The following is a 25,680-nucleotide window of genomic DNA, read 5'->3' as shown; positions in this document are numbered from 1 at the left end:
AGCGACACCTGGTGCACGACCTTAGTAAATCGCCGGAAGACCCTAATCCTCCACAGAGAACTCGACGCTGGATCGCGACAGGACCGGGTAAGTAAATCTGCCCCATTGATCTTATTCTTAATGCTGTTTGTGCATGTAATCACATGCGTTTCAAAATGCAGACCACAAACACATGCGTTTTCAAAAACGCAACCGCTTTGAAAACAGACCTCAAAAAAGCAGACAAAAAAATGCATGGGAGAAAATGCTAAATTAAGACACTTTAACCTAAGGCCGTGGTCACACGTTTGGCAAGGCGTCCGTTCATAAAGCGACGCTAGGCTGAGGTCCGCCCCATTGAAAAAGCCAATATGCAAATATTTTTCAAGGATGCAAAAACGCAATGAAAAAATGCAAAAAAGCCTTCATATGGCTCTGTAAACTGAGACCTAAAAAGTTCTGACTTTTGGAATGCGGGAAGTAAAAAAACTGTAAAAACCAAAAACGGGGAAGGCCGCGGTCACATGTTCCGCTAGCAGTCTGTTCATAACGCGACGCTAGAGCACAGGGGGTGGGCCTCGGCCCGATCGCATATGCGTTTCCATAGAAACGCATATGCGATCGGCCGAGGCCCGCCCCCTGTGTGCTAGCATCACATTATAAACGGACTGCTAGCGGAACGTGTGACCGCGGCCGCAAATTAATAGGGGACTTATCACGACTCTAGATTTTTGCCACATGTAAAATGTGGCCACAATTTGGCTCCTTAAAGGTGACCCTGTAGCACTTATTAAAAATATTTTATAAGGGTACGGTCACACACTGCTGTAGCGCAGCGCTGTGTTTCCAAGTGCATGGGGCTTGGCCTTTCCAGTGAAACGCTTGCGTTTGTTTACCGATCGCATGCATTTCATGCATTCGGCCCACCAGCACTGTGTGTGACTGCACCCTCACCATTACTGGCAGAGCATACTTGACGAGTGGACCGGATGTTTGTGCTGGATGCGATATTCAGCGCAACGGGGCACATTTACTAAGATCCTTGCACCAGTTCTCTGTCGGACTTTGCACTTCCTTTCTAGAAGTGTCTGCGCCACATTGGTTTTCCACACAACCGTTTTGTGCGGCTGCACTATACCCGGTGGGACACAAATTTCTGCACTGAAGGCGGCGTCCAATGTTTGGTCAAACCGTGCACCAGATTAAACATGCAGAGTCTGACAGAAATGCGTCGCACGTCCCATGTTAAAGGTGCATCAAAAGAAAAAGTGGTGCCCTCTATCGGGGCAGTGCAGGGGGCGCCAGATTCATGAATATAGTGCACCAGAAAACCTGAATCTGGCGCCCCCTGCACACTACACAGGACACTGCACATAGTACACACTGCATTGTTATTAGTAAACGTGCCCCAATATGTCCAAGTCCTGCAAACTGAACGCAAATATCGTGTCCGCATATTGCTAATTACAGGGAAAAGCATTGCAGCTCATGCATGAATTTATAATTTGACCTAATTTATCAAAACTTTCCAATGGTAAGAGTTGTCTTTGTTAAACATTGGAGCCAATCAGAACTCAGCTGTCAACTCATAAACGGCTCTGGAAAAAAAGAAAGCTGAGATCTGATTGGTTGCTATTGGCAAATGAGGCCCAATATAAGCACTTGAAGAAGTCTCCGCATTACTGAGGAGGATACGGAGTAACCTAACAACACATGGCCACGCCCCGCCACCTCCCGCGCAGGCGCTTTGCGACACCGTACGCCGCGCTACAGCAGAGATATGGGCGTGGCTATAGGACGGCTGAAAGCTTCACGTCACTTCCGCCTCTCTTTCCCTGGGTGTTGCAGAGCGGAAGTAGGCCGAGAGTGGGCGAGGAAGACGGAGCTGTAGCCGGTATCGAGATGGCAGGAGCGGATGGAGATGACTCTTTGTATCCTATCGCTGTTCTCATTGACGAGCTCAGGAACGAGGACGTGCAGGTGAGGCGGGTGCCCGGTCACATAGAGAATGAATGAGCCGCTCCCTCCCCGTCATCCTGCTGGGGAGCTCCGTGCAGGCCGCTGGGTCACATAGCAGCCTGTCTATGAGGCGCAGGCACATAACCCTCACACTCCCCTTTAATGACAGATAAGTCATCCAACTCTCCAACCCTGCCATTCCGGGGGCTGAGAAAGCTGAGTCATGACATTCTAGTCTCTCCTTTATACTCTAATTATACTTCAATGGCAGGGTTACAACCACCAGTATCTCCTGACAGCTGCCTGATGGGAGTTGTAGTCTTTCCCCAGCTGGCTTGCCGCTGGTTGTACACCAGGTGGGGTCACATGACATTACACATGGCCACCTTTGTCTCATGGCCACATATGTGAGCTTGTTGTGAAATTTGCCTTCTGGTGGTGTAGAATAAATCGTCTGTATCTTGTGTGAACATAGACTTAGATAAGGGACATGTGGAATGAGATGGCTGGCAGGTAACATGCAGGGATTTTACTCTGTCAAGGCAGAGTGATGGGATACATCCACACCCCACCCATGTGCAGGGTAAAGCACCCACTGCTCAAAATGATTAGCGAATCTGTATTACTGCAGCAAAAAAAGTGACTGCTGCAAAAAAAAATTAAAAATTGTTCCATGGAGGGCAGGAATCTTTTTGATGATATCTATCATCAAAATCCAGTGTGGTAAACCAGAGACACTTGGGCTCATTATGAACGTATATGCTACACCTGGGTACTGGCCTGGGCGTAGCATGCATTAAGGAAATCTACCATGTGATTTGATGCATCATGAAGCAAACATACCTTGAGAATGCTTGACCTCGGCGTGAAAGGGTGTTTTCCCCCTATGGATCGGATCCCTCATACAGCATACAAGGGGATCCGAACTTCTTCTGGGCAGCCCGGAGGGCTGCACTATGTTCTTGACAGTCGGACCCCTTCCGGGTCTGACTGTAAACTGTTTAAAACATGAGAATAAAAAAAATATATATAAGCCCCTAAAATGTCACTTTCTCGTAAAAACACTTACTGTATTTTCTGGACTATAAGGCTATAGGAGGGCAGTGACTGGAGGAGGGCAGCGGACACTACTTACATAGGTCCCCGCTACCGGAGACAGCAGATCTCCAGCGGGAACTGCAGACCACGCGGCACGAACAACAGGCACCATATCGCGAACCAACTTCCCGCTGGAGATCTGCTGTCTCCGGTAGCAGGGACCTATGTAAGTAGGGTCCGCTGCCCTCCTCCACCTGAACGGACCCCCTTCCCCATCTCCCTGGGGAGACCGCTTACCTCTTGCCGGGTCTGTGGAGAGTTGCTGGTTGCGACCTCTCCGCTCGGTTTTGAAGCCACACCCCCCGGACCCTGCGCCTTATAGTCCAGTGCGCCTTATATATGGATTTATTCAATATATAAGGCCTTTAACACTAATGCACCTTATAGTCCGGTGCGCCTAATAGCCCGGAAAATACAGTAATAAAGTATAAAATACACACACAAAACTCAACATATTTGGTATCGCTGCGTCCGTAACAATCTGTATTATAAAACAGAATTGTTACTGGACCTGCACGGTAAATGCTGCGGGGGGACGCAAAAAGTTCCATAAAAAGCCCTTAACCAGATTTGTCGGCTGAAAAACAAAAAAGTTCTGCATATGAAAGACAGTGATGCTAAAATTAACAGCATTTTGCCAAATTACTTTTTATTCAGTAAAAATGGGGTACAAATAAAAAAAACATATATATAAATTATGTATTATCGTGGCAACCCATAAAATAAAAAAAAATTATATTTTTATGGTAAACGCCCCCCCCCCCTCCCCACCCAAAAAAAAATCTTCCTAAAAATTGATGATTTTCATTTCCGCCACCAACAGAGTTAATAAAATCCCACCCATTAGCTATAGATGCCTTAAAATTATGTACCAGAAAAGTGCATCTTATATAGGCCCCTATAGGTCCACATTAAAAAAAGTAAATTATAGCCTGTACAATGTGACATAGCAGATCTGATCTGGATGATAGAACTTTGTGGAGCCTCTTTCATTTAATCCATTTCAAATGTTTAATTTTCCACCCAAAATGAATGTATTGTCAATAAATATTACAATTTGTAGACTGCACCTCCATTTTGTTTTAACCCTTATAAAACCCCTAAAGGGTTAACAAACTTCTCAAAAGTGGTTTTTCATACGTTGACGGGTGTATTTTCCATAATGGGGTAATTTACGAGTCTTGCTATTATTTAGGCCTCTCACAGTCAATCAAAAGTTGAGCAGGTCCATCTAAATACGGGTTTTGGTGATTTTCAAAAGAATTTAAAAAATGGCACCTTATGGTCTTATAACATTCTAGTATGTGGAATCTTAAAAAACCATGGCAACATAAAGCAGACATTTGGGAAATGTAAGTTATGAATTTATTTGGGTGCAATGACTATTTGCATCAAAAGAAGAGAATTTAGAACTTTGAAAATAATTTTTGCAAATGTTTGCTGGATTTGTTTTTTTTTCTTTTCCCTAACTAAACACGAAAGATTTCATCCAAATTTTTAATTTGAAGCACAATCAGTGTAATGGACTGTGCAGCTATAGCAAGGAGGGGGGGGGGTCCCAGGAGGATCATTAGCTTAGTTTTGAAAGTTGATTTTGGAAGGAGGCCATGGATAAGCAATATAAAATTACCACAGTCATGGAGCCTGGAGTGTCCCTGGCTTATCCATGCTCAATTTTGGTGATAAATTTCCCTTATGGCATATGTGGGGTAACCTGCATTATATAACTAATTGTTGCGGGTTTCACCCTCTGCAATGCAAATATAGGAGACCAGGCAACACTAAAGTATGGCAGCAATAATTGCATTGTACAGTGCCTACAAGTAGTATTCAACCCCCTGCAGATTTGATAAGAAGCAAATAAGTTAGAGCCTTCAAACTTCAAACAAGAGCAGGATCTATTAACAGATGCATAAATCTTACAAACCAAAAAGTTATGTTGCTTAGTTATATTTTAATACATTTTAAACATAAAAGTGTGGGTCAATTATTATTCAACCCCTCAAACCACCAGAATTCTGTTTGGTTCCCCTAAAGTATTAAGAAGTAGTTCAGGCACAAAGAACAATGAGCTTCACATGTTTGGATTAATTATCTGTTTTTCCAGCCTTTTCTGACTATTTAAGACCCTCCCCAAACTTGTGAACAGCCTCATACATGGTCAACATGGGAAAGACAAAGGAGCATTCCAAGGCCATTAGAGACAAGATCGTGGAGAGTCACAAGGCTGGCAAGGGGTACAGAACCCTTTCCAAGGAGTTGGGCCTACCTGTCTCCACTGTTGGGAGCAGCATCCGGAAGTGGAAGGCTTATGGAACTACTGTTAGCCTTCCACGGCCTGGACAGCCTTTGAAAGTTTCCTCCCGTGCCGAGGCCGGGCCTGTCCGAAGAGTGAAGGCTAACCCAAGGACAATAAGGAAGGAGCTCCGGGAAGATCTCATGGCAGTGGGGACATTGGTGTCAGTCAATACCATAAGTAACGTACTCCACCGCAATGGTCTCCATTCCAGACGAGCACGTAAGGTACCTTTACTTTCAAAGCGTCATGTCAAGGCTCGTTTACAGTTTGCTCATGATCACTTGGAGGACTCTGAGACAGACTGGTTCAAGGTTCTCTGGTCTGATGAGACCAAGATCGAGAACTTTGGTGCCAACCACTCACGTGACGTTTGGAGACTGGATGGCACTGCATACGACCCCAAGAATACCATCCCTACAGTCAAGTATGGTGGTGGCAGCATCATGCTGTGGGGCTGCTTCTCAGCCAAGGGGCCTGGCCATCTGGTCCGCATCCATGGGAAGATGGATAGCACGGCCTACTTGGAGATTTTTGCCAAGAACCTCCGCTCATCCATCAAGGATCTTAAGATGCGTCGTCATTTCATCTTCCAACAAGACAACAACCCAAAGCACACAGCCAAGAAAACCAAGGCCTGGTTCAAGAGGGAAAAAATCAAGGTGTTGCAGTGGCCTAGTCAGTCTCCTGACCTTAACCCAATTGAAAACTTGTGGAAGGAGCTCAAGATTAAAGTCCACATGAGACACCCAAAGAACCTAGATAACTTGGAGAAGATCTGCATGGAGGAGTGGGCCAAGATAACTCCAGAGACCTGTGCCGGCCTGATCAGGTCTTATAAAAGACGATTATTAGCTGTAATTGCAAACAAGGGTTATTCCAAAATATTAAACCTAGGGGTTGAATAATAATTGACCCAAACTTTTATGTTTAAAATTTATTAAAATATAACTAAGCAACATAACTTTTTGGTTTGTAAGATTTATGCATCTGTTAATAAATTCTGCTCTTGTTTGAAGTTTGAAGGCTCCAACTTATTTGCTTCTTATCAAACCTGCTAAATCTGCAGGGGTTTGAATACTACTTGTAGGCACTGTATCTGTTCCCAGTCTAAATAAGTTTCCCACTTTTTACAATTATCTGCTGATCACTGGGAGACTCTGTAATTATAAGATCAGGGTGCCTGTGTGAGTGGAGCGTCGGTGCATAGAGCCAGTCTATGATCGACCTATAGAAGTGAATGGAGCCATCTCCGGCAGCCCCATAGGAGTGAATGGCACAGTAAATGACATTCAGGGGACATGTTCCCATAATCATTGTTATCCCCTTTTCTAGAAGTGTGTGAGACTGCACGTCAACATAGCGACTAGCTGGTGCAGTGTAGGGGCATTGATCCTGATCATGCTGCCTTAAAAACCTTCTACATGAAATAAGAACTATGTGTATTTACAGTCTTCTACGATATGCCTAGTCCTTGTGGCACTGGATTTGTGATTATAGTACCACATCGGTAGAGGCCAAGTCCCTACATAGTGATTGCAATGTGGTCATTATTTCATGTCCCAACAGCTGTGAGATGCCAACCGAAGTGCCACCTTCACATATTTGGTGCAGGACTTCTTTGCACTGTATCCCAGCCCTGGTGCCCCTTCTTGCCCGCTTGTACATGGTTTGTGTCTGGACCATGTGCTTCATTCTTTTGAGTGTGCATAGTTGGATCGGTTGGGACGTGGGTTAGAAGTGTACATTTTATTTTTATTTTTTTATGTCCCGTCCCCCAGTGAGTGAAATCTACCTCAGCATCTGTCCACCGTGGCACATCTTGGCATAGCGTTATTCCATGAGCCGTTGATGTTTATATTCCTAGCTGGAAATTGACATGTTTTCTCTGCAATCTGCGGAGTGTTCCTGTATAATGACTTGCTTGTGAGCCAGTGGCGCCCACAGCCGTGAGTGTTCCCATCCTGCAGCCAGAAAGTGACATGATAAATTCAGATTAAGACTCATCCTCTCCCGGGAGATGACAGCTCAGATCATCATGATGTGCTCTCTATGCAGGTCACCTGAGTGCAGTTTTTTTGGTACTACACCATATTATATGGCAGTGGTGGCGAACCTATGGCACGGGGGCCGGAGGTGGCACTCGGAGCCCTGTCTGTTGGCACCCAGGCCATCACCAAAGAGGACACAAGGGATTTTCATGGATTCCCTGAAGGCCCGGGACTTTCTGCGCTCAGTGCCATCTTAAAGAGACAGTGCTGCCTGTGACCACAGGAGGAATGGGAAGTTGTGGCCAAATCTGGATTATTATTGTAGCTTCAGCTCCAAGCCCGAAAATTCTTCCTATTCAGGAGAACCTGAATTTGTCACCCTTTCTTTCTACTGTTTTGGTGTTCTTAGGATACTGATACGATTGAAAGCTATAACAGCAAGAAGTTACAGCTTAAATTGTACTTAAAAGTTGACACTTTGGGATAAATACGTTGGTTTTGGTTGTAGTCTGGGCACGCCGTGTCTAAAAGGTTCGCCATCACTGTTATATGGTCTATGTTTGTAGGGCTAAGCCTCCTAGCTTGTGCAATGGTAATGTGGTGTTGCAGGTAAAGCTGTGCAATACACCGTTCTCGCCAGTTTACCAAGAACTGCGGTGCCACAGGCAGGTGCAGCCGTGCTTAATTTTATAGTTTTCAGCATTTAATAATTTTTATCCTCTTCTTTTAGCTGCGTCTCAACAGCATCAAGAAGTTGTCTACCATAGCACTAGCTCTGGGCGTAGAGAGGACCAGGACGGAGCTGCTCCCGTTTTTGACTGGTAAGTGTTTTATGCAGTAAATGGTCATAACCTCAATATCAGTGTACAACTTTTAAGGTTATCCTTATATTGTTATTGCATGCGACTTTATTATGGCCCTTGTCAAATGTCTTCCTTTGCTTACTGCAGCCAATAGGATGATATTGGCCCAGTCTATTTCACTATTCCATCCAGTATTTTCAGCAACATACTGACTTATCCTCACCAGGTGTCAGTAAAAGTGGTCAAGCTAAGGCTTATACTATTTTTAGTATAACTTTTCCTGTTTTAAAAAGTAACTATAGCAGACAATCATTCTTGGGCTCTTTGTACTTGTGGAGCCGCAGGGGCGGGGTGGGTTCCGATCATCCCTCCCCCTTTGCATACCGGCCGGGCAGTAATAAGACCTGCAGTATCCTTCGTGGTGCGGCCGCTTGGCTACCCACGCACAATGCACATCATCTGTGGATGTATACATGCGTGGTCTATCTATATGCTATGTCCTAGCTCTCCGTTGTAAAGTCACATTGGGGGGGGGGGGGGGGGAATAAGCATGATATATCTTCACAAAAGGTAAAAACACTAATATATGACAAAACTAGAAAGGGAACTTGTACTATAAGCATTTCCTTAAAGCTTGCAGGGAGGCAGCACTCCTGAGAAGTTGTGAAGGTTCATTCACCCAAACGTTGCATCTTGTGAATAACCTTCATGACTTCTCAGGAGAGCTGCTTCCCTGCATATTTTTTTTGAGATTGTCTATATATTTCCTTTAGTCAGTCTGTTTTAGTCTGCACCCTCGCTGGGACCTTGATCCCTTTACTCAGCGTTTTTGTTTAATGTTTTTTGCAATGGTTTCAGTAATTTTTGTGGTGGAGACTGGCACTTGATGGACCATTGATGACTATGATGTTAGGAGTCTGGGTCCTGTGGCCTACTAAAGTCTGAAAATACTGCTGTAAAGTAATCTATATGACTTGTTTTTTGTAATGGGCAGGATTTTAGGGAAGATACCAATATGTATTAAGTTTTTTATAAGTCAAGTAAACTAAGGTCCGCAATGGGATGGGGTAGAAACTGAACTCTGGGACCTGCTAATATCGGTTATGACATATCCAGCAGATGTTGTAATATATCCCAGAACATCCCTGTAAATGAGGTTACAATGAAAATGATATTGGGTTCACCTGACATGACCAGTCTCCCTTTCCGAAGCATAAGCTTGTATTCTTGAGGTCATGGGAGGTAGATTGTTCATGGACAAGTTGTGACCATGAATGAAAGCTGTTCAGGTAAGACATTTCTGAAGCAGGGGCTTTGTTACTTGAAAGTGGTATAGATGTATATTGTTAATTGCCTAATATCCTGACACACCCATCCCCTTTAACATGCAATAAATCTAAGGTGAAAGGTGTAAATATCAATAAGTGTTCATAATACATAGAATTGGCAACATCCCTCTTAAAATACTAAATCGGCATTTTAACAATATAGGAAAATTGCGTTCTGATTTGTCTTTAAAAATGTAGATGAATGGTAAAAATGCCCCCCAGGGGTTTACCGCATGTTTTTTGTAAAACAGCTGTCCTTCTCATTATCACATTCCTGACGTTTTTAGGGTTTTGTCTTGTGAACCTACTTTCCTTATATTATTTACAGGCGTCTTCAATGACTTGTGGCCAATTCTCTTTATTATCTACTGGATTTGTCGGTCTTGTCTTGCGTGTTCTGCATGAAATTATTTCTACCTTCAAAATCCATCATAATGATCCAGGAGCACTTGGGGCTCTTTCACACTGGTGTTACCTCACTTGTGGTTCAGTGGTTTTCACACTGAGCCATTGATTTCTATGGGTGTGTTCATTTTATTTCACTGATCCAAGAAATTTTGAAACCAGTCTGATGCTTTTCACGGAAGCACCGTAACTGGTAATCTCCTTAGGCTTCCTGAAAGTCATGCTTGATGGTAATGCAGCAAGAGACTTGGTTTCCCTGGTCCATTCTAGGAAATCTATTTTGCATATTTTCTTTTTGTTTGTTTTTTTTTTTTATCCATGGCCTTACTTTTTTTCTAAAATCAATGTTTAAATTTGTGCTAATTGGGGTCTTTCTCCCACCCCTGCTGCTGTTACCCCCTCCAACTGTGAGACATAAGTGCTCCTGCACAATGTAGGGTAACACCCCCATAGCCCTTCTGGCTCATTAACATAATTATAAAAGACCCCTTGCATTTGGATCACAAGAAGTTCAGACTATTCATTAAATATATGTAGCACCCTGCAAAATAACCCCTCTACAGGGTGTGGCACCCAGTAAGCACCTGCTTCCTGCAATCTTTTCCTGGTTCTGACTATAGGATCACATATTTTGGACTAATGTCATGATCCTGTGGCTAAAAAAATGAAATTGACTTAAAAAACAACAAGCCTTAAAGATTCTCTAACTAGCTCATTCCCAAAATTGAAAACCTGCTTTATTTTGGTACCGTTCAGCACTTGTCTTATTGCTTTGTCCCTGTGATTTGCAGTATTTGCATTTCTCTGTTCTAGATACAATCTATGATGAGGATGAGGTGCTACTTGCACTGGCCGAGCAGCTGGGGAGCTTCACCACTCTGGTTGGAGGACCCGAATTTGTGCATTGTTTGCTGGTAAGTGCAAGGACAGCGGTGGTAGCAAATGGAACTGCAAAAAAAAAAACTGTACAGCTGTGTAAACTGGACTCTGTCTGCAAACTAATGGTTAAGATTTTGGTGACCACAGTAGAAAAAAAATCTTCTTGAACAAACCTCATTAACTTTTCCTAGTAGAGATATAATGGGATTCCCTGTGCTTAAAAGAAATCTACCGTCAAAATCCATCACGATAAACCGCTCACTGATAGATCCAGGCACCGTGACTGTAGTAATCTTCTTATGTTTGCTATCCACGGCCTCCATTCTAATGTCTACTTTTATAATTATGCTAATGACCTTGATCAGAGGGAGGTGGAAGTGCTGATAGTGTAACAGCATGGACGCGCCTTGTGGCTCATTAGCATAATTTAAAAAGTTGATTTTATAAGGAAGGAGTACATGGGTACCAAATACAAGAAGATTACAACAATAAGTGTGTCCTTGGTTTATCATGATGTATTGTGATGGTAAACTTCCTTTAAATAAATATGACAGGCGGCCCCCTACTTGGAGGACACCCGACTTAAAGACGACCCCTGTGACCTCTGAAGCTCTCTGGATACTTTACTTAAAGTCCCAAGCTGTAATGATCAGCTGTAAGGGGTCTGTAATGAAGTTTTATTGATAATCCTTGGACCCATTGCAGCTAAAATTTTGAAAATCCAATTCACTGGGGTAAAAAATTTGTTGGGATCTACAATGATAAAATATACAGTTCAGACTTGCATACAAATTCAACTTAAGAACAAACTGATGGACCCTATCCTGTACGCAACCCAGGGACCGCCTGTACTTGTTTCTGTTATGACCTGATATGTTATTGGAGACTGAAGTTTTCCACACGCTTCCATATTGCGGTAATATTTGTGTATACCCCCCACTTGCCCATCTTCCATATCCTGTGTGGAGTTCATGGATTGGCGGAGTATGGGTTTAAGCGTGAAATAGTTTTATCCCGGTGTCCTTCCTAATCTTAATTCCATCAAACATGAAAGTTGTTAATAGACTGTTGCCTTGTCCCTTTTTGTCCTCTATTGGCTCCATCTACAAAGCTCGCATCTGGCTCCCCACTTCCCTGCCAATCTACTCCGTGCGTCAGCAAGTAAAGCTGCCAAAGTCTTAGATCTCTTCTGAGCCTTTTCCGCCTTCTGGAACGAGAGGCTTGCAAGCGTTGCGGGTATTGAGACATTAGGTGCCATCTGGGGGGCCCTACTCTCCTGGCTCCCAGCCCAAACTTGTGTTCAGTTTGGCAGCCCTTAAATATTTCTTTTTTATCCACGTCACCAGCTCAGTTGAAACTAATTTATGTGTGTTGGGAGCAGATGCTGCACGAACAAAACAGGCAGCTCCAGGTGGTCTTGTAAGTATACACATAATAAGCTTATGGTGCAGCCGGATTAATGGTAATCACTGGATGCTCAGACTTGGGGGACGCCGTAGGAAAGTTCTCGTGATCCGCACACGGCGGATCTGCACCCAATTCTAATTCTGAGATGTAAGCGTCATTCTCCTGACCTGCATCAAGTCACAGCGGCTTATCGCACAGACGGCGCGCACGTGCAGCGTGCAGAAAATCTTCAGCATACCCTACTAACTGCTCAAGGACGTAAATATACGTCATAAAGAGCTTAGGGCTAAAAGGAGAAGGCTCATAGGCTGTGGCTGTATTATACAGCAGACACCAGCAGCTAACTGCTGCTTTCAGTGTTGGCAACAATCAAGGCAGTTAACCCATTAGTTGCCATTGTCAAAGCTGATTATTTTACATTATCATCAGCTTCATGTGGGTGCAATTAAATTGCTACCAATCGGCTCAACCATATGATCTGGGGTTGTCAATTTGCTCTAGAAGGCTCCTATGAGCCAATCAATTCTTTCTATCACAGCCTGCTGGAAGCGGGCTGTAGTAAAAGATCTATATATTTCTATTGCATGAGAGATCGGATTCCTTGGGGGGGAAAAAAAAAAAAGTAACCAGTAAAAATTCTAATCACCCCTTAGAACGCATATAAAATATAGACAAAATCCTAAACCTAAACGTGTCGGGTATCACCACATTCAAAAATCCTGATCTATCAAACTATAAAAAGTCATTCTCAGCAGTGAATTCCATAACTGAAAATGAAACCCCGAATTTCCAAATCACCACTTTTTTCGCCGCTTTACAACTCATAACAACTTTAATAAAAAGTGATCAAAAAGTTGTACAATCCCCAAAATGGTAGCAGTTCAAACGTCAGTGTGTCCCACAAAAATGCTACGTTGTACAGCTCCTACCCTAATATGAGTTCTTGGTTTGAGAATAGGGCAAAATGAAGCATGATCGTGGTAACCAGAAGAATACATGCAGTGTCCTTTAGAGTGCACAGTGAAAGTCATAAAATTGTACACCAGAAAATGGCGCAAATGCTTGTGGGTTTTTTTTGTTTACAATTCATCGCATTTGAAATGTTTTCCCAGCTTCCCAATACAAGGCATGCAATATTATATACTGTCACAAGTTTGTTATGCAAAAAAAATCCTCACACAGCTCTGGTAGACATTAAAATAAAGAAACTTTGAATTTTTTTTATTTATTTTTTTTTCCAAAAATTAAAATGCAAGAAGCCAAAATGACTTGTTCCTTAAGCAGTTAAACTAGCAGCCCTCTGAAATTCCGGCTCTTTACCTATAAAAATTCTCCTCCAAAGTCATGTGACAATGAGCAGAGGAGTCAAGTTTAATTGCTGCAGGGAGAGGTCAATTAGGGCGACCCCATCTCCTGTACTACAGTATGTAGAAACGTGCTGGTGTCATTTTTAAGATAAGAATCTCATCTTTTATCTATCACATTAAATTGTATCCTATCGTGATCTACAGGGTTGAAAAAAACTGCAGTTAAAAACCTAGTTTAAAATGTGAGCTTCAGATGGAGGCGGGAATTGGGTTTTTAGCTCTGTAGCTCACAGAACCACAATTCCGATGTAATATGAAAGAAGAGATTCTTGTCTTTAGTATGACACAAAGTATAATTCCTAGTAACTGTAAAACTGTAGTTTTTATAGTTTAAAAAAAAAATTGCTGATGTGGTTATAAAATTTTATGAGCAACGCTGCTCACAGTTGCAGGCAAACAAACTCTGATAGGAAAGTTCTGTGCAGTCTGACGTATTCAGCAGGAGCGCCAGCTATGTAGATGTTACTCGCACTCCACAGCGGCACGTTAGGAGATGATGATCTGGGAAGTTTTGCATTTATGGTTATACTAGTACAGGCAGTCCCAGGGTTACATACAAGATTGGGTCTGTAGGTTTGTTCTTAAGTTGAATTTGTATGTAAGTCAGAACTGTATATTTTATCATTGTAATCACAGCCAGAACTTTTTTTGGTCTCTGTGACAATTGGATTTTAAAATTGTTGGGTTGTCATAAGAATCAGGATTTACACTAAAAGCTTTGTTGCAGACACCAGTGATAACTGTTACAGCTGTTTATTGTAACCTAACGATAAAGTACAGTACATTACCAATATCCAGAGGTCCGTTTGTAACTAGGGGTCGTATGTAAGTCAAGTGTTCTTAAGTAGGGGACTGCCTGTAGTAACAATGAAAATGGAATACAGAAATCTTGCATTTGAGTTGGTACAATAACGAGGATATAGTATCGACTTCCTCCAGATGTCTCTTCTAACCTGTGATGGGACGGGGGGTATGTTTGTGCCATTTCTAAGTTTGGTTAGGACAACCCTTTTATCTACTACTTGTGGATGTGCCCACCATGCTATAACCATACAGGCAAAGTAATTTTTAACCACCCATAGTATCGCAGACCCAGAGATTTTTTTTAGTTTTTTGGAATCACTGCTGCAGCATTGCCACACCATAGAGGACAGATCATATCAAACTTACATGGGGGCTCTCCTCTTCATGTACACACCAAATGAAATCATTCATAGCTTTATAGTTCTATTTCAGGTCTAGTGCTTTCCTGTAAAAGGTCTTGTATCTGATTCATTTTCTCCTGTTATCAGCCTCCCCTGGAAAGCTTGGCAACCGTTGAAGAGACTGTAGTTCGTGACAAGGCGGTGGAATCCTTGAGGAAGATCAGTCATGAACATTCTCCCGTCGACCTTGAAGCCCACTTTGTGCCGCTGGTGAAACGTCTGGCCAGCGGAGACTGGTTCACGTCACGCACTTCTGCATGTGGCCTTTTCAGCGTGTGCTATCCCCGCGTTTCTAGTACTGTGAAGGCGGAGATAAGGCAGTAAGTATCTTTACCTCTATGATGTGTACAGAGATCAGAGCTGTAAAATCTTTCAAGGGAATAACACCCAAAGAGATTGAATTAACAAAATCCGAGGGCTACATGAACTAAAAAGTGAGGTCCTTACAAAAGGAACTCGGCTGTGCAGAGTCTGATAAGGTCCTTCAACTCTGCTACACAAAAAAGCATAAGTGTAATATAGGCACAGACTTTACTGCTGGCTTCATAGTGCTGACACGGCAAAATGTGCTGCTAGCAGGATAGTATGGAAGAGCTAATTACCGGTTGCCGAAGACGCTACCTGATTCTACTAAACTCTGCAAAATATTCTGCAGGCTTGACATTAAAAATTTTTAGTGAGAATGAGCAAACAATTTTTTTTCCTTCCATTCTTGCTACATGTTTGAGAGTCCTGTGGTTGGTCCTAATATGTGATGGGATGGTTTTTTTTCGTTACTGTGTTCTTACAAACCACTGCCAAGTGGTAGGAACGCACTGCTGGATACCTAAGCATGGCAAGAACGGCTTAAGTGCATAATGGGGTATAAATCCACTGTACTATCTAGTCTATAACGTGAATATGTTGTGATCACATGGGTTTACATTAACCCATTTTGTGCTCCTCAAATATTTTTCACCCATAGTTTTATTCTTCAGCAACTTGTATGTATAAAAAGTATCAAACTAAAGCTACTCAATTCTGAAGTTTCTTTTATTTTGGTGCTTTCACATGTTTCTGTTCCTTAATGGAGCCTATAGACATTTTAATGGCAAAAGTTATTGTATTTTATATTTGCACATATTTTTTTTTTCCTTTGCAGACATTTCCGTAACTTGTGCTCTGATGACACTCCCATGGTGCGCCGCGCTGCAGCTTCCAAGCTGGGAGAATTTGCTAAAGTACTTGAACTGGAGTATGTGAAAAATGATATTATTCCGCTGTTTACAAACCTGGCTTCTGATGAGCAGGTGAGTTACAGGGTATATTCTATAGCATACAGCAAATCTGTGATCCTGGATGGAAATTGGTTCCATCACTTCTATGCATGCAACTGTCAGGACCACAGGGTTGGGTTCAGGAAGGGAGCCAGCTAGGGAACCCTGGACTGTCTTTTGATCACTCTGTGCCCTACAAAACATAAGTTATTTTAGCCGCCTCCACTTGTCTTATGTAAGGCTGACAACACACCTTGCAGTAGACAATGCCCAAATACATGATACAAGGTGAATAAATCAATTTAGGTCTCCTCTTAGGTTATGGAGTTGTCAGAACACAAGGCTCTTGTTTTATATGCCAACAAAGGGGTTATTGTGCAAAAGGGTTACTTAAAATAAACATGCATTCAATGCAAACATTAACAGTGTTAAAATAAGAGTTAAAAAACCACCTTGCATTATGTGATGTTATTAGTCTTGTGCCAGGGGAAGCGGATGTACACAATCTATCCAAGAGTGTTTCCTAAAGAATGCTGGCTTGCTATGGTTACACTTTCACCTGAGTAAGATTCTAACATCCCTCCCATAGTCCCCTTGCCTGTGATGAGGAATACTCGATGTATGTTAGAAGCCCAAGTTCATGGTATGCCCACGTAATCGGACATTATCTTTTCCCTCTTAATGTCCTACACAAATACATACAAAACATAGCTGTAGTACTATTTTGGGAATATTTTTGATACGGTAGCAGCAGAGACCTGGGTGCAGTTATTAGGGTAATACACATGTGTGAAATATGAATTATGCCCCATATTTCTGGATGGGAGTTTCTAGATGTGACCTCCACTCTACAGGACATCCCCATTTGCTAATATCTGTTATGAATGTGATAAGAATCCACTTCTACTGTACCATTTAGGTTTAATGATAGTGTCTGGTTTATGGCACAAGCATCCTGGCCTGGTTTAGGGACAAGTAGGGGGTTTTCAAGGGAGGGGGTGCTTTTAATCATAATGTTAATGCTTTCCTATCTATATTACCACAGCAACACATGTTAGATTATCCAATGGCATATAAAGCTCTCTATTATGCTGTATTATGCATCCGATCATCAGTTCTGTAGTAATGACAGTCTCTTCTATCCTCCTAGGACTCTGTGCGTTTGCTGGCAGTAGAAGCCTGTGTTAGCATTGCACAGCTGCTCCCTGAAGAAGACCTTGAAGCTCTGGTGATGCCTACACTCCGTCAAGCTACTGAAGACAAATCCTGGCGTGTCCGCTACATGGTAGCAGATAAGTTTTCTGAGGTACTAAATATCCTACTGTTTCATATTCCTTACTTTGCCTTGCCTCAGCGACCCTTTTTCGCTGCCTTTACATGTAACCATGAAATAGAGATACAAAGCTCATCATAGAAGCAGGATCATTTGTAGATCATATACCTGTCAATCTTCACTTTAACTAATGAACTGCACCTTCAAGTGTGTTTTTTCCTGAATGACCATTGTAAGAGCACATTAAGACAGCTGTGATTTGGCTTGATCGTGGCCACAATAGAGTTCTCCTAGTACGGTGAATACTTACTCGCTGCACTGTGACCATGTTGGGCGGGCGTCATATATTTTGGTAGATTTGCAGCACTGCTGCTATTCTGTCTATGGAGAGGAAGGGAGAGGAGCCCCGAATCCTGTGCCCGCCAGGGTTTCCTGTCTGAACGAATATGCAAATGCACCTTAACAGTAACTAGTTCCTTTTAAAAATAAAAGCATTCAAGAATTTTCAAATTTCTTCAAAACCACAAGCTCAGGAGTTTTGTGCATGTCCTGTGCGATACGCAGATGGGGATATATACTAAGGAAATAGCTCTATATACTCTTCTGCCTAAAAATCATTATACATTACAAAATATATAACACACACTGTGGTATATGTGGATCTGTAGAAGTCGGTCTAGGTTTACTTTATACACTTTATACATATTTCTATTATATCTGCCCCAGTGTGCGGTCTAATAAAACGGGAGCCACTATCGCCTGGTGCAGCTTATATTGGTATAAGGATAGTGTAACATTGGGAGATGAACAGACCCACATTTTAGGTTTGGTGTCCTCTGGCAGCTCCACGGAACCCGGACATTGGCCAGCTGGGCTTGTGGTGGATACACCAAGCCAAACATACCATGCCTATTAGCTTAGGGACATAAAGATGCCTGATCTGCAGCCCATTAAGCAACATGTCCAGGTTAGATGGAGCTGCCATAAGGACAATGCCAAACCTTAAGTCCATCTTCTTTTTTTTTTTTTTTTTTTGGAGATATGGCAGGTTAGTGACTGTAGCATAAAGGAAGTGCTTTACATGCAATACACTGTGCTGTAAATGAGATGTAAGCTCATAACCACATTGTCTTTCAGCTCCAGAAAGCTGTCGGTCCAGAAATCACTAAGAACGACCTGGTGCCGGCTTTCCAGAACCTGCTGAAAGATTGTGAAGCAGAGGTCCGGGCTGCAGGGGCGCACAAAGTAAAAGGTGAGCATGTGGTAAAATCACTATCCAATATAAAACTCAATTAAGAACCTAATATGGTATCATAAAATAGATCATACATCTTCCAATGACGTCTGTGCCCCATCCGATCTTGGATGACTTTAGCTGTGCTCTCTCAGGCCGTCGTCCTAACCATGCCAGAAGAAACATGCGCCTTTGGAATTTACCTATATGCAGTGTGGTGTTCAGTATTGAGTTATTACTACCCTGACTTATATGAATTGGATGATCTTTCTGGAAGACTATGGGTTCACTTCTGAATAATGGGCTAATGCATCCTTACTCTGTAATTGATAAAAATTTTGAATTTTTAGAATTTTGTGAGAATCTGCCAGCAGACGGGAGAGAGGCCATCATCATGAACCACATTCTACCCTATGTAAAGGTGAGGACGTGTAATAGTGGAGCATAAGCTGCATTTTAGAATATGCAATCATGTAATCCGCTATTTTTTTTTTTTTTTAACATGCGTAATTTGCACATCAAATCCTCCATTTGTTAGTCTGTTCTTCTGTATGGTAATACGAGAACAGATCTGTTCGATTTGATGTTACATATTTGGCCGCTACAGGCTGTATGATATCCTAATCCTGAGATGACATGATGCAGTCAAAATGTTTGGTGCTTGCCTGCTCTGTTCCAGAAAAGAATGGTTTCTAGATTCGTCCTTTCTGATATTTGTTGAAAATTAAAGCAATGCAAACGGGCAGCAAGTCTTTGAGGAACATAGGTCAGATATTTCTTTCTCTGTTTGTAGGAACTGGTATCGGACTCCAATCAACATGTGAAATCGGCGCTGGCCTCTGTTATAATGGGATTATCCACCATTTTAGGCAAGGATAATACCATTGAGCACCTCCTACCTCTCTTCCTGGCGCAGCTAAAAGATGAGGTAAGGTTTCTATTTAGCTCACTGTGTGCCTTGATGAAAAAGTCATGTACCTGCAGATAATATCACTACTAATGAGGTAGGGAGATGGTGCTATAACTTATACCATAGGTACAGCTGCCAGATTCCGGGAATTCTGTTCAATTTGTACAAGCATGGATAAGCTGCAGTTTCCCTATATTGCCACTATTTGGTGAATGGAGCCTTTTATGTCTGGCAGTGTCCACTGTTTAGCTTCCAGTTGCAGCCCAGCATTTGTCGGACCACCAGTGATACTGATGATTTGTGCATATGAAGAGTGTGAAGAGCAAGACTCTTTATTCCTCCAAAAATGCTGTTATTTATTTTAGTGTCCTGAAGTGCGACTGAACATCATATCTAACCTGGATTGTGTAAATGAGGTGATTGGGATCCGCCAGCTTTCCCAGTCCCTGCTACCCGCCATTGTGGAACTGGCAGAAGATACCAAGTGGAGAGTGAGGCTGGCCATCATTGAGTATATGCCTCTGCTTGCTGGACAGCTTGTAAGTCTATATAGATGACAGATCATCAATCTTGTAGTCCTTTCAGCTGAATGTTTATTGTAAAGTTATCTTTTAGCTTGGGCATTATTTGCACAAATAAAAGGTAGGTCAGTTTCTGCCATTCTTCACTTTATAAGGTTGCACAAGTTTTTGGTCTACATCTAAAGTGGCCAGAGTGGACACTGAAGGCAGCCAACATACAAGTCCTTAGGACTGTGTTTGTGGAGGCCCAAACGGAGTACTATTGGTTTAGGGAACCATGCACACAAGCATTCTGGGGGTGTTTATATCAGGCCCCCAAATAACGTCCCCATAGACTTCTATGGTGCACAGCCGTACACAGTGCGTACACACGCTTGTCACCAGGATAAAGAGCATGGTCTATCTTCCCCCGTGCACCAAACGTAAAGGTAGTCTCAAGCAGGGGACCCTTGCTCTTAGATCCAGGCGTAGTGACTTTGGGAATGTTATCAGTTATCCATGGCCTCCTTCTAACACCAGTTTTGAAAATGTATGCTAATTAGCCGGAAAGGCTTCTTGTGGTGGTGTTAGACTCTCCATGCTGCTGCTTCACAGGCTGTTACACTGTCCCCAGAAGACATTCATGCTGGTTAACACAATTTTAAAAGTTGATTTTGGAAAGGAGGAGGCCATGGATAACACGTATAAGATGATTACCACAGTCATGGTGCCTGGAAGTTTGAGTAAGTTTCCCTGGTTTATCATGATGGATTTTGATGGTAGTTTTCTTCTCCAAGGGTTTTTATGTTGCTGGAATATCCTGCTCTGCCGAGAGATTAGTGCTGATCTGCACTAGATTTTAGTCCCGTGTCCCTAATTCTACATATTTTTCTTGGTCCTCCTTTCTGCACTAAGTGTGACTTTTCTCCTCTCTGTAGGGTGTGGAGTTTTTCGATGAAAAGCTGAATTCTCTGTGTATGGCTTGGCTGGTTGACCACGGTAAGTGCATGAGATGTGCCCAGATTATGTTATTAATTATGTCTCGTTCCGGGCTCCTGTGGCTGGTTTAATCAGTCAGCAATTCTCTTATCATAATTGGGCTTACCGAGAACTGCCGCTGACATCACCGCGTTGGTTTGGAGCGCATTGATTTTGGCAGTTTTGTGTGATAACATTGTACAGCCGTATAGTGAGATTTGCTTCTAGCTCTAATGGCTGGAGGCTTCCACTTCTATTAAACTGTATGAATAAACCAGGGCTCTGAGTTCTGCCGTACCAGCGGGTGTCTGGCACAGCAAGGCGCCACCTGCTTGTCAGGGCGGATAGTGTTATTTTTCATACACTGGATGGATGGGATAAAATTATGGGTTGTGAAGTTATGGGTCTATTGATCAGAACAAAATTTTTGTTGCCAAATCTTTTTCTTTCCACTGATCATCATGTGGGTATAATTGGGATTTTGTTTTGTTGTACTGCGATACCTTATGTGGGATTTGTACACAGTGATATCGGCGGTAGATTACTGCTGACATGTGTTTCTTAATACTCGTTCAGCTCTGGTGCAGAGCCGACATGGAGCGCTTTTAGTGTGACTCTGCTGTAATTTAGCAATGAAGAGGCCATTACACTTGTCCAAATATTCCTACTACAAAGAAGTTCCCGAGGAACAGTATTCCTCGGGACTTTTAATATAACTGTCTTCAAGCAATTGCTGCAAGAGTTATAAAAATTAACTAGTCTGGGGCACTCGGGCTACGCCCCCGGAGCTGCTCGCCTTTTCATTTAATCACACCCCATTTCCTATAGAAGTCCTGCCAGTCACCTGCTGTATGCACTGTGGTCAGGCGGGACTTGGAATGGGGGGGGGGGGGAGTTAATAAATTAAAAGACCAGTCGCACTAGTGACATAGCCGCGCTGCCCCAAGGCTAATTAGAATAATTAGGTGCTCTTGATGGCTTATTTAAGGCAAAGTCGTCCATATAAAAATCTCAGGGTTTGAATGGACAGAAGTGCAATAGTTAGTATCTGAGGATATAGATGACGGTAGAATCCCCACCTTAGGTTCTTTGTCATATTGCACATCAAATATATGGCTGACTTGGAAGAGAGGGGTCACTGGGTGCACATTTTCCAATAAAATCCACTTCTTTTATTTATAAAATGGTTAATAGACATGTGTGCAGTGTGGAATTTTTCTACTTGCATATACTCCGAATCACAGAAAACTGTTAGCAAGTATTGTAACAGTATGTTTATAATACTGAGTTCACCTCTTTGTTTGTGTCCTCCTCAGTTTATGCCATCCGAGAAGCCGCTACTAACAACTTAATGAAGCTGGTGGAAAAGTTTGGTGCAGAGTGGGCCCAGAATACTATTGTCCCCAAGGTCCTGGCCATGGCAAACGATCCCAACTACCTGCATCGAATGACTACTCTCTTCTGTGTGAATGTATGTATCCAGTATCACTGGATTTATCCTTCATCTGTACAGTTTATGGAGGCTGCACATTTTGACCTCTTTGTTTTCTGCCTCTTCCCCTCCAGGCCCTGTCGGAAGCGTGTGGAAAGGACATCACCACTAAACTGATGCTGCCGATTGTATTAAAGATGGCCGCCGATCAGGTTGCAAACGTTCGCTTCAATGTAGCCAAATCGCTACAGAGGATAGGACCCGTCCTGGATAGCAAGTGAGTCCTACAGCTCCCCACTGGCTCTAAATGTTACATACTGGTCCTGTCTGTGTGCCTCATAGGGGAATTACTATTCCACTTCTCTCAGCAATGTCATAAACCGAGGTCACTATGGACACTTCAGAAATTTCGTTAAGAACAGGGACCCATGGAGTGAGTTTGCACAGTTCAGATTCTGTGATTTTTCTGTTGTCTCACACTTGGAGTACTTTATTCTTGCAGCAGAATGTCTGTCACAGGTCAATAGCCCCTCTTTGGTTTATTAGGCTCACCTGCTTAGTGACTGAATGTTGAACTTGCAAGGGTTTACCAGCCTAATGACTTGCTAATAAGGATACTGGGTAACTTGCTGATCGGTGTGGGCTGGGTACCCCCATGGATCATGAGAACAGGGCTTCATTGTGCAATGCTGCTCCACTCGCTGTCTGAGATGAGTACGGCGCTCAGTCAGCACAGCATAGATGAATGGAGCTGCAGGCACATGTTACTGGCTGAGCTGTTCTTATGGGGTACCACACTGGGACCCCCACCAATCAGCAAGTTATCCCCTTTCCTGTGCATAGTGGAAAACTTTCATTTTCACATTGGCTGCTCCACTTTAATTTGAAAATATTTAATCATTAACCTGAAAGTACATTCACACTTGTATATATGTTCGTCCGGCCTTAGCCTCACTAACATACAGCAGTGGAGAGGTGGGATAAGCAATGCTGACCCCTCCCCTCTCCATAGGAAATGGCACTGCATGGCCATACACATGGGGGAAAGAGAGCATGCTCCATTTTTCCCCCATCTGCAGTGTGCCGCCGCTGGATCTCCATAGCAGTCTATCAGGAAGTAATTTGCAGCCTGATATATGGCCCTACGATGGCTGTGGGGTTCATTCTGTACATGAAACAGTGCTAGGTCCAATAAAGCAAACTCTGAGGTTTCCTATGATGTTGTTGCAGTACATTACAGTCAGATGTCAAGCCTGTTCTACAGAAGTTGGGCCAGGATGAAGATATGGATGTGAAATATTTCGCCCAGGAAGCCATGACTGGTATGTTGTAAGAATTGGTTCTGTACTGTTGGTGGGGCGCCATTTGTCATCTTCCATATTCCCATCTGATTGTCTTATCGCTTGTATATACCACTGTCTTCTGATTGTTGGGCAGCTTTGTGCCTTACTAGTCTGTTTCTTGGCATATAGCTGTGCTACAGTCTCTGCACATCAGGTGGCTGTGGCAAGGAAATAACATAGTCTGTCCTACAAAGGACGGCAGGAATACTTGTATCTTCACCATTGTGATACCATGTGCATATTGTACTGAATCCACAAGCTTCTTATCTTCGTGTTCTCTTTGCAGTCCTCTCCCTGGCATAAGAAGTTGCAGACGACCCGTCCCCTATTGTATGTGCAGTATGTAGTAGAATGATGTTATGATCCTCCGCGGAACAACCTTTCAAAACCTCACAGGAACAAATGGCAACTACTGTTGGAAGACCACATTCCCTGCATATGTGCCTCTTCTGAAAGACGTTCTTTTAATTTCCTTCTCTTTTTTTTATGTTATTTATGCATTTCCAGTCATTTTTATTTGCAGTACATTGGAGTCTTATTACGGTGGCAGTCGGTGTATTATCGGGTATTGGTGTTTTTTTGGTTATGACAGAGTTGGGGACCTGATAAGTGAGCAGTGTGGAAAATGCCTTTCCATTGGTTATGAAAATGTTGCAATCTGTTCGGCTCTGACCAGTTTGACGTCTAGTTTATTCCCAACCAGGTAATCGGTAAACTAAGTATCCCCCCCAAAAGTCAGGTGCCTATAGTGGATGCAGTTTGCTAGCTACTTGTGCCCTATGTTTAGGCCCTTCCATACTTGTACGGGCTTGGTGTGTAGAATAGGAGAGCGCCTAGAGCCGTACACATTTTGCCCTGTGGTCTTGTGCCGATAAGCCTGTAGGAGGGTGTTCACACAACACACATTATAAGGTGATCCCAGATACTGCTGTCTGTTTGCTATGGCCCGAAGCTTGGGGACAACAGTCCAGACGTTAGTCAATATAGGAAAAGTAAAACCTTTGTTTGATCTCTTTTGTGGTGCGATTACCAACAGCTTTGCAGAACGATCCAACATTTTTGGTGCTGATTTTATACAGAATTTACTATCACTACACACCAGATTTGCAGCAAAAATCCTCACCCAAGGTCGTCACTGGCCTCGTGTGAATGTTCTCATAGAGATGACCGTGCCACAAAAGCCACCAGAATAATTTGTGACTTTATTTGGCAGTATGTATATATCTTATTGGCTGTACCAAACTGATTGGTGAGGATCTGACTGCAGAGACCCCCTGCAATCCAGAAACAGGGATCCTGTTTTCACTGAAGGCTGCAGCGGTAACATTCGTCTTGAAGCTCCATTATATTTTATGGAACTTCCTTTCCCTGGATTGCTAGGGGGTCCTCATCTTGTGGATTGGGAATAACCTGCAAAATTTGGACAACCCCTTTAAATTCCTGTAGAATGTTGGATGGGAGAATAGTGAAGATTCCAGAACTCTGTTAATAGAGATGGGGGGGGTCCCTTACCTTATGTTGTATTTTTACCACATTTTGACATGTATACTTCCTCCTCTGTGTCTGACTACAGTCTGTGCTATTTCCCTCTACTTTTTCGCTTCCCACTTCTCCATTGCTGCAGGCACCAGAATGTTGTAGCAGCTGTGCTGTGGTCAATATATTTGCATGTGGGGCATGTCTGGGGACAGTGCTTATCTACTGACATTTTCTGGGCTCTGGACAGACTGTGTCCTTCATGGGAGACATGGCATTCCATCTTTTGTGGGTTTTCTTTCTTTTTTCTGTGTTTTATTTAGCTGGTTGGCTTTTGCAACCCAATGCCTGGAGAAAAGGTGCTGTCATTTTAAAGTAACCACTTGTATATCCATAGGCAGAGAGTCCACATCCCAATAAACGACGGCCTTTTAATTAAATGCAGAATTTAACAAAGTCCCCTTTTTTTCGCTTCGGGACGCTCCTCGAAGGGTAACTCAATATTGACTGTAGAAATTGTCATGTGCTTGATGATAAAGGAAATAAACGTAACTCAAACCA

The 25,680-nt window shown here is 42.9% G+C and overlaps 1 protein-coding gene across 1 annotated transcript; it reads left to right on the top strand.

The window, feature by feature from the left end:
* The first annotated feature begins 1,672 nt into the window (after positions 1-1,672).
* Positions 1,673-25,680, top strand: PPP2R1B (protein phosphatase 2 scaffold subunit Abeta). Its single transcript, XM_072155742.1, has 15 exons — positions 1,673-1,959; positions 8,054-8,144; positions 10,673-10,773; positions 14,805-15,037; positions 15,859-16,006; positions 17,124-17,279; positions 18,384-18,498; positions 18,831-18,901; positions 19,274-19,408; positions 19,756-19,929; positions 20,829-20,889; positions 22,185-22,339; positions 22,435-22,577; positions 23,531-23,622; positions 23,930-25,680. Exons 1-15 carry the CDS (start codon positions 1,693-1,695, stop codon positions 23,944-23,946), a joined length of 1,959 nt encoding a protein of 652 aa, XP_072011843.1. The 5' UTR covers positions 1,673-1,692; the 3' UTR covers positions 23,947-25,680.

This window comes from Engystomops pustulosus, chromosome 6 (assembly GCF_040894005.1).
Source record: "Engystomops pustulosus chromosome 6, aEngPut4.maternal, whole genome shotgun sequence".
Classification (NCBI taxonomy): domain Eukaryota; kingdom Metazoa; phylum Chordata; class Amphibia; order Anura; family Leptodactylidae; genus Engystomops; species Engystomops pustulosus.
The sequence above is the reverse complement of the archived record's forward strand: the minus strand, read 5'-3'. Positions and strand labels throughout refer to the sequence as shown.

Coding starts and splice junctions, on each gene's coding strand:
- PPP2R1B (XM_072155742.1), top strand. CDS start 1,693: ATGGCCACGCCCCGCCACCTCCCGCGCAGGCGCTTTGCGACACCGTAC. Junction 18,902..19,273: donor ACATTCTACCCTATGTAAAG/GTGAGGACGTGT, acceptor CTCTGTTTGTAG/GAACTGGTATCGGACTCCAA. Junction 22,340..22,434: donor CTACTCTCTTCTGTGTGAAT/GTATGTATCCAG, acceptor CTTCCCCTCCAG/GCCCTGTCGGAAGCGTGTGG.